At 36.7% G+C, this 17,931-nt stretch overlaps 1 protein-coding gene across 1 annotated transcript in view; it reads right to left on the bottom strand.

The window, feature by feature from the left end:
- The window catches only part of LOC145662133 (uncharacterized), a 50,939-nt gene that overhangs the window by 9,234 nt on the left and 23,774 nt on the right, over positions 1–17,931 (bottom strand). The window contains exon 2 of the mRNA XM_081727468.1: positions 14,505–14,850. Within this exon, the coding sequence (XP_081583594.1) occupies positions 14,505–14,850 (346 nt within the window). The remainder of the gene's footprint in view (positions 1–14,504; positions 14,851–17,931) is intronic.

Below are 17,931 nucleotides of genomic sequence, written 5' to 3'. Positions count from 1 at the left end.
GTCAACATTAGAGCGGAAACTGGGTTCCTTTAGGGACATGATTTTATATATGTTTCCAAGAACCGGAAGGAGAGTTCGGACGTAAATTAAACAAACTTTAGACAGACACCTTCCATTTAACCTTGTCGTTCATGCTAGCAAGTCGGGAAAACTTAAGAAACTACATGTGACAAGATGTCTGATGAACGTGTTCATTGCTGATGTTACGGATGACACATTACTGCTATTAGATTACTAGAGTGGACAGACTGATCATGATATTTTTAACAACCCCCGAATACAACAGATGTTAAACAAGAAGACGCTTCGAACACAATTAATTCCTCTCAAGACTACGAGATTTGTGCAGCCACTTGACGTTTACTTTCTCCGGCAGTACAAACTTGTCATTCGGAGAATTGAAGAACACTTTCGACACAAGATTATACTTGAAAATAGTACAGAAAAGTTGCATGATAGTGTCTTTATAATGAAATTACAATCCGTGGTCTATCATCAATTCTGTTCCCCTGCACTGCAAGACATGTTAGTGTATGCGTGGCGCAAGGCCGGATATGTAACAAAAGAACTGAACAGTGGTTTCCGAAATATTCTTCAAACTCTATTTCAAGTTGACGATGATATATGTGAGGCAGCAGCATTTCCTACCTGCACGTACTGTTCCATGGCTCTTTGTCGAACTCACTTCGTTTGTAATCCACACTACCATCGATAGGGTATGTATCGTTTTAACTTCTATTCAATATGTTTCAACTGTAGTTTATTTCCTTTGTGTGCTATTATGACATGCATTAGGGTAAAGCGTAATCTTTAGCACTTGCTTCTTACATAGTTGTCTTATGTTTCATTCTGTTTTACATCATCCTATAAATATATCCTAAAGTATGCAAAAGCGAATCGAACGACTATTCCCACGTTATTCACCGACCTCAAATTAGTATCAATACGAAATTTCGTCCAATTCGGACTGGGATTACATAGTTGTCTTATGTTTTGCATCACCCTGTATATCTCGTAAAGTACGCAAAAGCCAATCGAATGACTATTCCCACGTTATTCACCGACCTCAAATTACTATCTACGAAGGTCACTACGAAAGTTTTGATATACGCATTGTTCTGGCACAGTATTTGAATTCCAACAATTGTGTTCGGTAGTGGTATCCAGAACAAAGAAGCGAAGCAAGTTTCAACTCGCCTCGCTTATCGGCGTGGCCGTATCGCCTTCACTTGTTTGTTGATGCGAGCAGTATTCGGCTGTCTAGAATGGTGCTCGAAAGGGAACATTTTCGGGCAATGATCCATTACGATTTCAAAAGTGGTTTGAACAAGACACAAAGCCTTGACCGTTTGCAGGGGGCATTTGGGGACCTTGCTCCTTCCCGTGCTACAATTTTTCGGTGGTTTGGTGAATTCAGAAGAGGCCAGACATCGCTTAAAGATGAAGAAAGAGCTGGACGTCTGTCAACAGCTGTGTCAGATGAAAACATTGCCGCTGTGGAACAAATGATTCGAGAAAATCCTCGAACAACTTTCAAGGACATTGAATCTACAGTGAACATTGGATCACCAGCAGTAACAAAAAATCTTCATGATCCTCTTCGGCTCAGGAAGGTTTCATCTCGTTGGGGGCCTCACACTTTGACTGAACAGCAGAAGCGCATGCGTGTGGAATGGTGTGAAGAAATGCTTGCAAGATTTGATGGAGGCAATTTTCGATGCGTCTCTGACATTGTTACTGGTGATGAGACTTGGATCTATCAATTTGACCCTGAAAATAAACGCCAGTCTACAGTTTGGATCTTTCCAGACGAATTCCACCCACGAAAGTGAAGCGACCACGAAGTATGGGGAAGAAGATGGTCGCAACTTTCTTCTCCAAATCTGGCCGTGTTGCACCTGTTCCACTTGAAGAACAAAGGACTGTTACTGAGGAACGGTGTCCAAGAACTGGATTGTGTGGGATCCTACTTCATCATGACAACTCGTTCGCACACACGGCCAACATCACCATTCAGTTTTTAGGATCTACGGAAGTCAAACTTATGACTCATCCGCCGTATAGCCCTCATCCCCCGTGTGATTTTTTCTGTTCCCCAGGATCAAAAGTCGCATCTGTGGGAAGAGATCTTGCAGCCCTGAAGAAGCTGTAGTGGCTTACGAGAATGAACTTTCAACACTTGAAGAAAAAGACTGGCAACACTGCTTCCAAAAGTGGTTTTCGAGGATGCAAAAGTGTGTACAGTGTAATGGTGAATAGTTTGAGAAAATGTAAGTTTTAAATTGAGTTTAAATATGTAAGTTATTTCACATCTCAAAACTTTCGTAGTGACCTCGTATACGAAATTTTGTCCAATTTGGACTGGGATTACGTAGTTGTCTTATGTTGCATTCTGTTTTGCGTCACCCTGTATATCTCGTAAAGTATGCAAAAGCGAGTCGAACGACTATTGCCACGTTATTCACCGACCTCAAATTAGTATCAATACGAAATTTTGTCCAATTCGGAGTTGTCACGTTGGAACCATTTCCTTGTCAGTCTACTGACAAACTAAACTAAATTCTCCACTTCATCTGGTAAATTTTCTAAAATTGGTGCGGCGATACAGCAGTTAACCCAAAATAATAAAAATTCAAGGAATGATTGAAGAACAAAATCTAATTACCGTAGTTTGTTTTAACAAGCGCGGGAGAGATAATATAAGATAAAAACATAGGTTCATTCGTGTTATTTACTGCCTTATACAGTAATTTAGTACATTGGAATGTTATGCGCTAAAACATCTGATATGCAGCGAAAGAAACAACTTTAATTCTATGAAAAATAGTGCAGATCTTTTGAAGTTCATTCCCAAAATGAGTGCAGTAAGGTTACTTAGTACGTTACTTCGTCGCTTCTGGCATCTATCTGACAAGTCAATTAAATATTTGAAATCAAATTTCACTTGTCAGCATCAAAATGCAAGTAAGAAATAGCTGTAATATTGTTTTTGATTAAACTGGTTATCGATTCTTTCGAAAATTATGAAGTACTTCTTATCCTTTTTTTTACACTAGAAGTCAACGTGACCAGAACTTTTACTGTCAAAATCGGGACGCATACGAATTGGCGACGAGGGGGGGGGGTGACTTCCAAATTGCATGTTGGGACTCAGCAGTGTTTTCAATTTCCAAATACACAAGTAAGAATGATGACACAGAGTTTCTAACTTAAGTACTACCCAAAAATACTTTTAACTACTTCATCACTCAGAACTCCCACTCAATTCCCACTTGAACCACAGAACACTCAATTCGCATTTGAATATTCAGAACTTCTAGGCACGGCTGAACCTTCCCAATGAGTTTTGGTACGGAAGAGTGTGGAATTAGCATTAACCATTTATATTTTGAATAATAATTACGGAACACCTGGGTCATGTTTGCTTAAAAACGGGACATTTAGGCGTCCCGTTTGAGAATCAGAAAAAAACGGGACAACGGTTGAAAATAAGGGACTGTCCCGGCTAAAACGGGACGTCTGGTCACCTTGCTAGAAGTGTAATTAGTAAATAGGTAACTATATGTATTTTATGGTGAATAATAGTTAAACAAGGTTTCATGCATAATGGTAAACAAATTTTGGCTGATGAGGGCCACCTTTGAAGGTGAAAGAAAAAAATATCTATGATAACTGATCAGTCAAAGCAGTCTTGGGCTACACCCACACACTTTTCTGACAGTTCAGCAAATAATTACGACGGATGGCAAGAGGGTCGCATCACCAGGCCCGTAGCCAGCCCAAAAATTTAGGAGGGGCGATAGAAGTTAGGGGGGGCCGACCCAATCATATTATACTTCATCACCATATTATAGTTCATTTGCAAGCTTGCCGGGAAATTTTTTGGGAGCCAGCCAAAATTTAGGGGGCCCGGCCCCCCTTGCCCCGCCCGTGGATACGTCCTACCACATCACAGCCACCCCTCTAAAACTTCCTAACTTAAAATACATTTGTACACTTTCTTAACAAAACTATACTTGTGTAACAGGGAAATGGTTGTTGTGGCATGAACATTTGATCTTATACTTTATCTCTACTGTTATAAGAACAATCTAGTTGTATCATATTTGTCTGAAATATGGGTGGAAGTATTTTAGAATTATTTATGGGGTACAGAACAATACGCTTTCAATACTACATAAATGTAGTGGCTTGTAATGTTGGATCCCCCACCCCCCAAAGCTTAGACCCCAAATACAAATTTCTGGTTGCGCGCCTGTCTCTGTTAAACTAAAATGAGGGCCCTGTATTAAAAAGTATTTTACATTACATATATGCTTTATCGATATCTTTTAACTCATAAATAGCATCATATTTATTAATATATAAGAGGCCGGATTTTAGGCAAAATACCTATTCTTTAATATTAAAGATATGATCAAAAACAACGTTTTAAGGTTTGTATGGGGAGTTATAGTTTCAATATTTAAGACAATTTTATTTAGCATATTTTGCCTGTTTCGCCCATTCCTGCCTAAATAATTTATTTAGTGCCTAATATTGCCTATTCTAAGAACTTTCTTCAAAATAAGACTTTATTGGCGAAAAATTATTATTTTATAATTATTATATTAAATATTATTGTATTATTAGTAAAAGTTAGTATTTATAATTTAGTATTTCAAGGAAGGATTCTGCCTCTCCCGAGAAAAATAAGTACTGTTTGTATTGATAAGATTTCGTAAAACTTTAGATTGCTATTTGTACTGATAAAGTGCTATAAAACTTTTGGACTGATGTGTATGTACTGATAAAGTCTATAAAATTTGGACTGTTAAGTGTAGTGATAAAATGCTGTAGAGAATGCATTTACCAAATATACATGAAATACATGTCAACCTTCGTTTTTAGTAAAAGAAGATATTGACAAACATATATGTTTCTATATTCTTTGAACATTATTTGACTTGAATTTACTTTTTTAATTGTATTGAGTATTTATCTTCGTTATTTCGAGTTACATTTTACTGCCTATTTTTTTAATTTAATGTCCCTCTTTCTGTACCTATGTTCCAGGTTTTAAATACCCCAATATCCGGTCTCTATTAGTATAAAACGTCAAAAGGCTTAAAAGGAACATTTTCTTACTGACGCATAGGGTGTATAATTGGCAAAATCATTTTTAATTGAAAATCACACAACAATGGATTTTGTGTTTTTAGTTATTTATATAATGAATATAAATTCCCTTTCTAAACGAAAAATTTTCACACTTTAAAATGTTCAAAGATAATTCTCGTTAGTACACACTTTCTCAAAGTAGTACCTCATCTAAACGCAACTTTAGAAAGCAAAAATAAATAGCCTCGCCGCTGAAAGGGACGTTAAACTCAAAATCAATTCAATTCAATGAAAATACTTCGAGTGATACTCATAATATAAGTTTCTTTTCCTCATAAATCAGATCTTATCGCAAATAGATTAAAACTTACTTGTACGTTACATAGATATATACCAACCACAAATCTAACATTGGTCCGAAGACAATAAAAAAGCGCTCTGCCTTTGCACCACAATAATAATAACTGCAAAGAAATCTTTATTTAAAACATCACCAGTTTCAAATAGGACAGTAGCAGCCAATGGTTTAGAAAGTAAGTTGTTTCTTTAAAAAATGTTAACTGTGTCTTTACCAATAGCTACTGTGGCGCTTAATCCAGTAATGTTGGAGGAACCGATCGCCTATAGTGCCTTTTCGTGTTGATGAACGTGAAGAATGAAATGTGCTAAAATTTTAACTGTATTTATTTTTTAATGGAGAAAGAAGTAAATTGGATATAAGTTAACTAGAAATATTTTTTAATATGTTTGCTGTTTTAGGATTAATGGGGCACACTTCTACCTAAGGTTGGGGCGGGCTTACCCTTCATTTGCAGGATAGCAGGCTGAGACACTCTGCCCTTCCAACGATAAGATTCCAAGACGAAAGGCGTTTGAAATCTGCTAGGTAAACTGTGAAGTCCTCAACCGTACGTTCGCATATCACCGCCCAGACAACGGGAAAGATTTTCGTACCAAGAACCGATAGAGATGTCGGAAGAATTCGGTAGGTAAGGAAAGATACCATACTACTGGTTATGGAGAGTTCGCACAGTTTTTTGAGTGAAATGTGTGGGAGTACCTTCTTGTACAACATGAGTACCGTTACATCATGATTCTTGACCATTGCTGGATGCTTTCGGACAAGTTTCTGATACGTTTATCAAGACGTTTATCAAGATCTCACCCTTTTCCCATGTCGTAGCAGGTACATTTTTCATCAAAAGTGAGAATCTGATGGAGGAAATTTTCTCCATTGTTCCTTACACTCAGAGAACTGCATACCCTCAGCCGACGCGTTGGATGGCAAAGTGGCGTAAGTCAGTTTTGAAACAAGAGATGTTGAGACTTTTATTAGAATCGATATAGTAAAAGCGGATAAAATCGGTTCTTTGTGTTGCTATCTTTTGGCCTATGGCCTGGTCTTTTAACTCTGAGATACTAAACTTGGCCATCCAACGCCTCAATTCTTGATGACCTATGTCAACTCATTTACCACCTACAAGTTCAGCTTCTTTTATTTACCAATTGCACGGATACGCCAAACAGTAACGATATAGTGTATGCCTAGCTCGGTTGCAATGACACGAACACTTTTCCTAGAGTCTGCTTGAATGTTGTTCTTGAAAAGCTTATCTGAACATGATGCTGGTCGGTGTCTACGGGGTTCATTTTGCAATAGTATGTGATAGGAATGAAATTCGACAAACCAATGGCAAATGGTGCTGTCGTTCTCTATTCTTGGGCCTAAATGGACTGTTAATGTGTTTTAGTGTATTGATATGTAGAATGTGCTAGCTTAAATACGTAGAGAAAAATAATCTGTAATTGTGTTTTCTCCATGGTGCACTCTATTCAACAACATTTATGGGCATCTTATCATAATAATTGTACCATAATTCCAGTTTTCCTTCTCAGCGCGTTTTTCCCTTCTTGATTAAAAATCAAAACTTTCGCTGAAAGATCTGTCTACATTTTAAATGAGAAGTCCATATTCAAAATTGCATGTCTCTAACATTCAGAGTTTTCTAGATACAGACATTTTAAGATAATAATTATCACCCCTCTTTTCCCTTCATTTTTCATCAGTGACACCTTACATAACAAATCCTATGCCCTGTCCAAAGTTATAGTTTCTAGCTTAAGTGGTTTGGCCTTCGCATAGATCAATCAGTCAGTCAGGGTTTCTTCTTTAATATACATAGATGGAATTTATCAAAAATATACATAAGGTTTTAGATTGACATATAATGTAAATGATGACGTAAAGTGCAGGTAACAGAACACAAGCACGTAGGATGTTAGCTGTGAAGAGGGTGTTCATCTTATGCTCTCATGCTACTAAAAGCGGGTTTAAATACTTGAAGTGCTGTTAGTTAACAACAAAGGAGTGCATTGATGAAGTTACATGTAATAGATGAAGGGATGGCAACAATAAATGCGACGACGGGTTTATAGAGAAAATCGATCTGATCACGTTTGTGGATAACAAGATGAACTATTGGTGAATAAACATAACGTGGAGACTGGGATCTGGTCTAAGTGCTCATGAAGAATCGGATGAGCGTCTGATATGCGGCGTTGAATGTAATGAGAGCGGAGGCTGTACAGATGATATAAGAGTGTTGGTATTGTTACCCGATGATAGATCTCAGGAGTTGGAGTGCCTGGATGAATAAGCAAGGCGTAAGACATGACGTTCCGGGACCTGTAGCTTGTCATAAAGCTTTTGTGAAGCTGATAACAAGGTGACATATCCATGTGTAAGAGCAGAACTAATAAAAACTTTATATGTATAAAGAATGAATTTTGTGTTAAGAGTCCAATTACTGCCTTACAAATAAGTTGATCCGACGGCGAATATTAGCTTGTAAATTGGAAAGGTGGGCGTTCCAAGAGAGATGTTTGTCAAAAGTGATACCAAAGTACTTCATTACTTTGTAATGATATTAACGAGCCTAGTAATGTAAGATGTAAACGTTCCGGATTTAGTGGTAAATAGTACTTGTTTCGTTTAAGTCCAAATAACCTCATTTGTGTTTTTAGATGGATTTAGATGGATTTCAATTTGAGACACCAACTGCAAGTTTGTCAATTGCTGGTTGCAATGCTGCGTTTGTTCGATCTACTGAGGAACGTAAAATGAGATATGCCGTATCATTAGCAAACTAAAGTGCATAAATTGGTGGTTCTGGTATTGACATATCAGCAACATACAGGATGTATACTACTGGTGACAAAGCAGAACTTTGAGGTACTCCAGCCCGTAGGATGAAGTGGTGTGATTGTGCCTGATTTATTTATATGAAAGAGGATTGATTATGAAGAAAACTGCCTATAAGTCAAAAGTATAATAAAGGACTCTGATGATTTTCTGATAACATTCTGGGATCGAATGATAAAATGGAATTTCATGCAGACAAAGGATGATGTATGCTAATTGTATTCTCATACTTTTAAAAGAATTGGTTTTATTGGGTTTATTGGTTTTATTATATCTGTATTTTAAAATAGAGAGAATTAACAGTAAAGTCGTAGCATTTCACTAAACCTTTCCAATATGTAAAGTTTAACACGACTTATTAATTGGAATTAAATTTTTGGACATTGTAATTTTGTTTAATTATTGAATACAAACTAACATTCACTTCTTTCTACGAATTTAGCGACATCTCTTGTACTATCTCGAAAACTACTGAAGTTAGTGATAATTCTAAACTAAAGTATAATTTGGAACTATGTATCCTCAGCGAAAAAAGTAGAAAGTGTTTTTATCTATAGTAAATTCAATTTAAACCTTATTCATTGTTATTATTATTAAAATTAGGGTTGCTGATTTTTGATTGAAATTTAACGTCTCATTTTAGCACCGAAGCTATACCAGACGTGAACCTACAATTTAAAGTGAAAGTCAAATTCCTTAGCTACTCCTGGCATTGAACACGTTACTCCGTGCAGAAAATGTGTGCGCGTTGCCGCTAAGCTTTATTATGATTTTACTAGACCATATATATATATATATATATATATATATATATATATAGAGAGAGAGAGAGAGAGAGAGAGCGTTCAAAAAGTCTCTATACACCTGAATTGTCACATATTCAAAGCAACGAGAAAATTATTTTACTCAAAATTTATTATATTTTATGGCATAAAAGCACTATGTACAGGGCGTAGCATATACACACACATTTTCACAGCAAATGTTATAAATGTCCCCCATGAGCCTCCAAACATTCTTGCACACGTTTCTTCTTGTTCTCAAATACTCTCACAAGTTGTTCATGTGGAATGGTATGAGCAAACTCTCGAATAGCTGTTTCGAGTTCTTGTAGCGTGTGGGGGTTTCCTTTATAAACAGAATTCTTTGCATAACCCCAGAAGTAAAAATCCGGAGGAGACAAGTCAGGAGACCGAGGTGGCCACAATCCTTTTGAAATTATTTGATCTCCATAAACCTCTTGGAGTAATCTCATGGATTGGCGAGTTGTATGTGCTGTAGCGCCATCTTGTATCCAAACATTACGAATTTCGCCTTCTGTTAGTTCTCCCATGAACTGGTGAATAATTTCACAATAACGAGTTGAATATATTGTTTGTCTGAAAAATATGGGGCCGACCATCCTTCTTCTGGATATTGCAATCCACATCCCTACCTTCTGGTCATGCACAGGAACTTCATGTATGACATGTGGGTTTTCTGCACATCACAAACGTGAGTTCTGGGCATTGAAGTAACCTGATAAATGGAACCAGGTCTCATTAGTAAAAAAAAAAAAAAAAAAAAAAAAAAAAAAAACATTATCCAAAACATCGTCAGACTTATCCATAACAAACCGAGTAAACCATTCACAATACTGCACTCGTTTTACACTGTCGGGAGGAAGTAACTGCTGCACCGCTCGCACCTTATACGGGATAAGACGCAGTTTCTTACGAACCGCCTTTTGTGCCGTACCAACATTTATTGCTTCTTCCTGGACAAGTTTTCGAAGTGGTTTATGGGGGTTACGTTGCATTGCATCCGATATGTGTAACATTTTTTCTTCATCGAGCCCTGACGGTCTACCACTTCGATCATAGTCCATTACCTTTCCAATGTCTCTAAATTTATTGATCAGTGCCCTTACAGTGTGACGATTCGGAACAGGTGTATCCGGAAACCTAACTGCAAACTTTATTTTGACTGTCTGTTTGTACTCACCTTGTTCACGGAACACATGTTCAACCAGGAATATTCGTTATTCCAAAGTTAACACCATTGTTTCACAGACCGCTAACTAGATACAACAATCACTTCAACGTCACTTTGCCGACTGGAATCTAAGAAAGGAACTTCACGCAAAGCGATAATATATCAGTGTTGCAAACCTTCACATAAAATTGTATTTCGTGTGACTTTGAATGCGACTTTGACTTGTTACGATTCAGGTGTATAGAGACTTTTTGAACCCTCTGTATTAGGGTGGAGTGTTTTGCCCTTTTGTTGTAAATTCGATGGCGGCTAGTGCGGAAAATGTACCGTTAGTGGCACCGACCTTACTGATTTTTTATTTTTTTTATTTTTTTTTTTTTGGAGAACCCCTTACCCGGTCCCAACGGACTTAAAGTTTTTTAAGTGTTTGGTTAGGCAACACGCACAACACCAATGACAGAAAAGCTACTTGTAGTCGATTTTAGAGCTACCTGATGGCTATAATACAATCATTTTATTAAAAGAAACTTGTAGCAATGCCAGTAAATAATTTTAAAGTGTTTATGAGTCAAAGTACAGCCATATTAGCTCAGTTGTTGGAATTAATGTTCAGATTTTGTTTGGAATGCCACGTTAACGATGATTATAGGCATAGCTCTTGATATAACACAATTTGATTTTGGCAACTCTTCGCTTGTTATGCACACCGACAGCAAATGCCATCTAGCGGCAGGCTAAACAACTTCGTCGTTGCTTACTTTGACCACGCTCTTCCAGCGTCGTCACAACGTCCGGCTCCGTCCAGAAGATTCGCGCACCTTCCGCTCGCGTCGTTGGCTCCAGAACCTACGCCGACGTTTCTATAATATTCTCGCTCGAAGTTCGGCGGTGGTATAAATATTGCGTACTTCGGCCAACCAATCCAACAGGCCAGTTATTGCAGCTTAAGCTTTAATGGTTTTAGTTCGCTACTGTTTCTGTTAAGACAGAGAATTTGTGCATTGTACCTAAAGTTACAGTCTTCTTAGTGCGATACGATTCAGAGACATTTTGTATTGTATACTTTGGTTTCCAAGTTCGGAAGCAATGGAAACCAAGATGAAGAAAAAGCCTCATAGCAGACCAACACGGGAAAGTGTGAAACGAGGCTTATTTGGCACTCCAAGTGAAATGAGCGAAGTGCAGTTACCAACGTACGCTGACGTTATGCGACATTATCATTGGTTTCGAAGTGATTTAAGTGGTGACGAAAGTGTAACTAAATTACCAGTGACTGACATTCGTGAATTAGTTGGACAAAGAGTTGTACATATTTGGCATAAAGCAAGCATTCCTGTGGTTTCAGAAAAGAGAGTTTCTGAAATGCTGAAAACATTTTATAATAAGTGTCGCACCAAGGAAAAACATTTCAGTCGACACTTCGTGCAAGAAGCAACACTTCGTGCAGGTTTTGTTGCGCACGCGGAAAAGTCTCTTTTTGATATTGCGTCTTACAAATGTAAAACCGCCGAAGATTGCAACTGTGAGAGGACACGCAAACAAGAATTCAAGTTTCTTTAGGACCAGAGAACATCACTGAAAACGAGCATTGGTAACATTGATACCCGAACAAGCAAATCTCTGTCAAAGATGTTTTCCCGTAAAGTGAGCAGATTTAAGGGTCAGACAACCAAGAAAGACACTGGAAGCATTGAACCAAGTCCATCAACTAGTGGGATTAGGCATAGGCACAGGTCAAAGATACTGGCGTCGTCAGGGGAATCCAGCGAAGCTGTTGAACCGGGAAGCACTGACATCGGGATCCGACTTAAAGTGGAGGCATAAAGTGGAGGGGTGTGTTCATATGTTTAGTGTTGTATCCTATTGCATGTAAGGAGTCTGTAGAAATATTCACACTTATGATACTACTGGCACTATAGATTTATGGAAGTCAGTAAGTTGAAGTTTGTGATTTTGATGCCATTTTTGGGGCGTAATATCTCAGGATGGCAAAGTGCTAAAAAAAAATTGCTGCTTAGGCCACAACGGAATTCTGTATGAGAATAAACTATTGCAAAAAATCATGACGGATATTATATGGAGAAAAAAGTGAGGACATGGTAAAAACGCGAAGAAAGCACCCATGTGACGATGGTCGTAGCTCGGAAAAATTTAAATGTTTTTATATATTTCATTATAAATCTCAAAAACTACGCATGGTTCAGCAATTAGACCCGCTTTTCTTTGTGTCGAGTTGTGCAAAAGCTTGTAATTGGCGTTTGTTAAATCTTTCTAGCTCCATGATCATTGCCACGTCTACAGAGTGGATAATTTATGTTGATCATCCGCTATAACGGAAAAACCAAAAGAGAGGAAAAAACGAAATTTTGCACGAAGCAACTATAAAAAAAGCGGGCATCTTTGTATGTATTAAACAGAAAGACTCAATTATCAGTGTTGCCAACCCAATATAAAGTTATATTTTTCAAATGGCATTACGTCAGATTATTATACATTTCAAATCAGCATGTCAAATATAAACTTAAAATTATTCAGTGTTGCAAACTAAGCATGTTATAGTATTACAAACAACCAGAGTTCGGAAGCCTCTAACGCAAATATAGCACAACGGAGTATCACAAACATCCAAAGTTCGGAAGCCTCTAACGCAAATACAGTACAACGGAGATGCATAGGATAATGCACATCAAGAGTACGTTAGTGTTGGATACCATGGTCATGGTATGACTTGTTTCGAATGAATAGAAACGAAATTACCAGAGCTGGAAAATTTTATTTTTTAAAAGCGTTTATTTCGAAAAAATGCTGAGATAAGTATAATATCTAGTTACTTGTATAGTCTGTAATGGATATGTAAATTATTTTGCCGTTTACAGCACTTCGATATCTCAAACCGTTTTTGACATATGATAAACATTGCTGAAGTTTGCAACACTGCTTGAATCGTGTAATTGCGAGAACTTGTAATTGCAGCTACTAAAAGCTATTGCTGTAATGCTATAGAAGAGAAGGGAAACAACAATCATTTTAAATATTTTCCACAAATATGCCATTTTCAGCAGAATAGGATAGATAGGTGTAACGCAACCTTGTGCACACATTAACTTCCGTAACTGGGATTGGATTTCAATAATACTTTGCTGATACATTAAATGCCTTAATACTGCGGTCCAGTTCGACGATGGGTGTCGTGGGTGTAAGGGGGACCTAACCCCCTTACCATATAGATGTGGCAATGATCATGGAGCTAGAAAGATGGAACAAAGGCAACTCGCAAGCTTTTGCATAACTGAACAGAAACAAAAGCAGGAATAATTGCTGAACCATGCGTAGTTTTTTAGATCTAGCATGAAACACATAAAAACGTTTAAATTTTTCCGGGTTACGACCATCGTCACGCGCGTACTTTCTTCGCGTTCTTACCATGTCCTCACTTTTTTCCATGTGATATGTCATGATTTTGTTGCAATAGTTTATTCACATACAGAATTACTCTGTGGCCTAAGCAGCATTTTTTTAGAACTTTTCCCTCCTGAGATATTGCGTCCCAAACATGGCATCAATATCACAAACTTCAACTTTCGGACTCCCATAAATCCATGGTGCCAGTATTATCATAAGTGTGAATATTTCTACATACTCCTTACATGCAATAGTATACAGCACTAAACATATGACCCCCCCCCCCCTTTATGTCATTCCAAAATAAAGCCAAAGTGTAATTTTCTGTACTTTTCTAGTGATTTCATGTATAGGTTTCCAACTCTGTGTATATATTTAGAAGCAAGAGTATATGTTCTTCGTGTACCTCAGTCTCTCCCCTACACATTCGTTTTTGTTTGAAGTTCGTCTGATACGGTACGTACGTCCTGAGCAACTTTAGTTTTCGTAAACGCTTGCAAATGCAAAAAATGGCACTCTGCCGACAACAAAGATGACCGTCATTTAGGAACACTTGTACATACGACAACGTGAATGATGTTATTGATCTCTTCATACACAAGGTTTGATACACTCAAAGTTTTATAATTTTCGGAGATGGTCGAACAACCATTTTCCCCATCTTTGGACCACTTCAGATGGATTGACCCTCATGACAGAATTTAATTCTTCTATAAATTAAAAAAAATAGTTAAGTACGTTGCTTTTCCTGGACAAAACGAATTAAAAAATACTTTTTTTTTTGCACTTTAACTTTTTAAATTATAAATTGAAAAAGAATACTTACTAACAAATCCTGATTTATAATCAAAGATATAGCCAAGTCCATTTGTTCCTGCTAATCCAAATTCATCAGGTTTCTTTTTCTTTTTCTTCTTTTTCTTCTTCTTTTTATCATCATCTTCATCCTCGTCCTCTTTATCTTCGTCTTCTTTATCCTTATCTTCTTTATCTTTATCTTTGTCCTTATCCTTGTCCTTATCTTTATCCTTTTCGTCTTCTTCATCTTCGTCTTCCTCTTCTTCTTTATCTTTCATGTCTTCCTTCTCATCTTCTTCTTCTTCATCTTCGTCCTCTTGTGGTGCTGGAGCTGTTCTCGCCAGGCATATTGCCAGAGCCAGGCAAAACAGAAGCTGCAAAGAATAATAGTTAAAATAAATGTAAGTGCTTATACTTGTAATAAATGAAATTCAAAGAAAATACTTCAGATATAAAATGTGCTGTATTAATAATTATGTATTCTTAGAAATTTAATTGGACTGACTTGGAAGTCGACCCGCTTAAAATTATTCGAGTCCAAAGGGTAATATATATATATATATATATATATATATATATATATATATATATATATATATAAAGGAATTTGGATAAAAGCAAGGATCTTATACAATAGAGGATCTGCCCTTACAACAAAATCTTGAAGCCGTACGTCACAGTTTCGCCACCTTTACTCTGCCCACTCCGCCCAATAGGATCGCAATGTTTTGAGCCAACAATCATGACGGAAACGAAAGTAGCCAACCAGACGATGGCAGAAACAAAAGTAGCCAATCAGACGTGCCTATGCTCGGTTGTTTTTTGGCTTCATCGATTTAATAGGATGAAGATACATATGGGCAGATTCTCTATTTATAACATCCTTGGATAAAAGTGATTTGGACTATGCAACTAATAAACTATGGCAAAAACTTGAAATTACCGAGCAGAATTACTGAGAGCATATCAACACAGAGGAAGAATCTTCCTTCGTAGAGTTGTGAGCTATTCAAATATCTTTATTAATTAATTGCTTGGTTAGATTTTAATAGAGACATCCTATTACGAAGAATCCTCATAGACAAAAGAAAACTTCAGTGTCACATATGAAGTTCAAAAGGAAAAATATTCCAGTATGCATCTGAATTAGAGTAACGTGCTATATATTTCTGATATTGAATGATATATTTTATAACTGAGGGGAGGATTTAAGTCGAATTACGAACTGTTAGAAAATGACATTATAAAATTTGTACACTTTGTTTAAAAACATGGAAAACTGAACACTAGGTATTGCAGGTAGTGTTTACGTTATGTAAGTTATTTACAGTATCTGGACTTCAAACTTTTAAGCAGTAAAAGGAGCTTCAGATAGAGATCTTAAATGTGAAATATCTCCAAATTTACCGTCCTTGTGCACCGATTGGCCCATGTTCGTTTGATATGTTTCTTTGGCTTTTTCGTTTAATTTTATCTGTCCAAAGCTACTAATCCTGCAACCAGACGACTTTCCTCCGTCTCTGCTTGTGGCATCAAGAGAAATAGTGACGAACTGAGAGCTGAAAATTTCAACTGAAATATTATTGTATATTTCTTGTAGGTGCTTGAAAGTACCGGGTTACTATAAATGATGTAGTGTTTTCATGAATTTACTGTAGATACAATATTTGATATAGGCCTATTGTTGCGAAATTGACAATTATGTAGAGAAACTTTTTTAAAAAAGTTTTATTCTCTTGCAGGAAAATTCAGATTTCTGCCTGGAAAGCACAACACTGAACAGTGAGTCAAGATTGCGATATCAATTGAGAAAGCATATGCTATGCTGGACTTTCCTGTGCGGGACATTCCATGTGAAATCAACCAATGAAATGGCAAAATCTGACCTGACGATCTTAGATTTTTGAAAATTATTTCCTACAAAAGTTGTCTCATCGAAAATTGTTTCCTACAAAAGTTGTTTCGTTTTTCAAGGACTATCGAATGAGGTATGATTCAATACGTGTTCCCATTTGAAAATTTGAAGTTAGGCCCTGGGTCCCCTTCAAGGTGGGCCCCCTTCAAGGAGGGCCTTGGGGGTCACCACATCAACACCATGTGATGTGCCCAATGACAGTTTCCTGCCTCAGTTTTTGTTTCATCTTTTTATTCAAAGCCGTTTCCGATTTATAAGCACTGGACGTTTTATCTGAAACACCCTGTATATATGCAGTCACCTATTCCTAGTACTTTGTTTCTTGCTTTAAATAGGCATATTGTTGCAATTCCTTTGTTTGAGGTGTTTTGTATATAGATATTTATCTCTATATATTTTTAGAACATTATAGTAGCTATATGTAACGTTCTATTTCGTACAAATGGTTAATAATACAATTTGTTGTGGCGTAAATTTTGATACTAATATTCAGAGAACTGACAATTTCACCAAACCTTTTGTTCACATACAAATTCTATAAATAAATCATCAGTGATTTCAAATAATTTTTCTTTTTTTTATAAATAAAAAAATAAAAACGATGTTTAAAATATTAAATACGTGCGTCCCTGCTCAATAAAGTTTTTAATCTCCCTGAATTACGATAACCATGAATTCGCCCCTGAGATATTCTCAAAATTTATATGGGGTCATCAGTAAACAATTCTCTTTCAAGCAAAATAATAATAATAGTAAATCGAAACCGATCACTGTGTTACGAAAATATACTTGAGCATACATAAATATATAATGAAATGCATTAACGACACACTGTTATAGACTATTCAGGCCTATACATACTCGAGTATATTACTTCAGATTTAAAAAAAAAAGAAAGAAAGAAAGAAAGAAAGAAAGAAAGAACAAGTAGAAAATGTAGTGATTAATATTGACTTGTTAAAGCTTCAAAGTTGTTTAATATGAACTGATATTGCTGTTTCTTTTGCTATTGGAAATATCTTCCTTTGAATTCACTTAGCTTAATCACTGATTACATTACGTTTATATAATTACTTTTTGTACTAAAATTTTTACTTCGTTGAAGATCACTACAAATAGAAGAGAAGTTTCAGTGTGAGATACCAGCGAGCAAGCGCTTGATAAAAGTTTATATGCCTCTCGTTGGCCACGTCTGCGACCAAGATGACGTCATGCGCCAGAGCGACAAGAATGAAGCACTGCATTGCATCCACCTTGTAGTCTTTCCACCATGAATCAGGCTTTCTCAACCTATTTTATATCACGACGCCTGTTTGATTACATTGTCTTGCCAGTGATCACCATATGTAATTTTTGATTTGCAATAGGCTTTTTAGTTATTGCTCATTAGGCTATCGCTTGCAAAGAATAGTGGAATCGCATAAGACTCAGTTTTCACATTATCTTCCATTTTGAATTTTATTTCAATATGCAATTTTTCTTTTTCTTTTCTTTCTTCCATTTTCCTTTGATATTTGAATGTCCTACTTTCACCAGTTTC

The sequence above is a fragment of the Thermobia domestica genome, chromosome 10 (genome assembly GCF_964235325.1).
Source record: "Thermobia domestica chromosome 10, izTheDome1.hap1.1, whole genome shotgun sequence".
NCBI classification, from domain to species: Eukaryota; Metazoa; Arthropoda; class Insecta; order Zygentoma; family Lepismatidae; genus Thermobia; species Thermobia domestica.
This window is presented reverse-complemented; position numbering and strand designations above follow the sequence as displayed.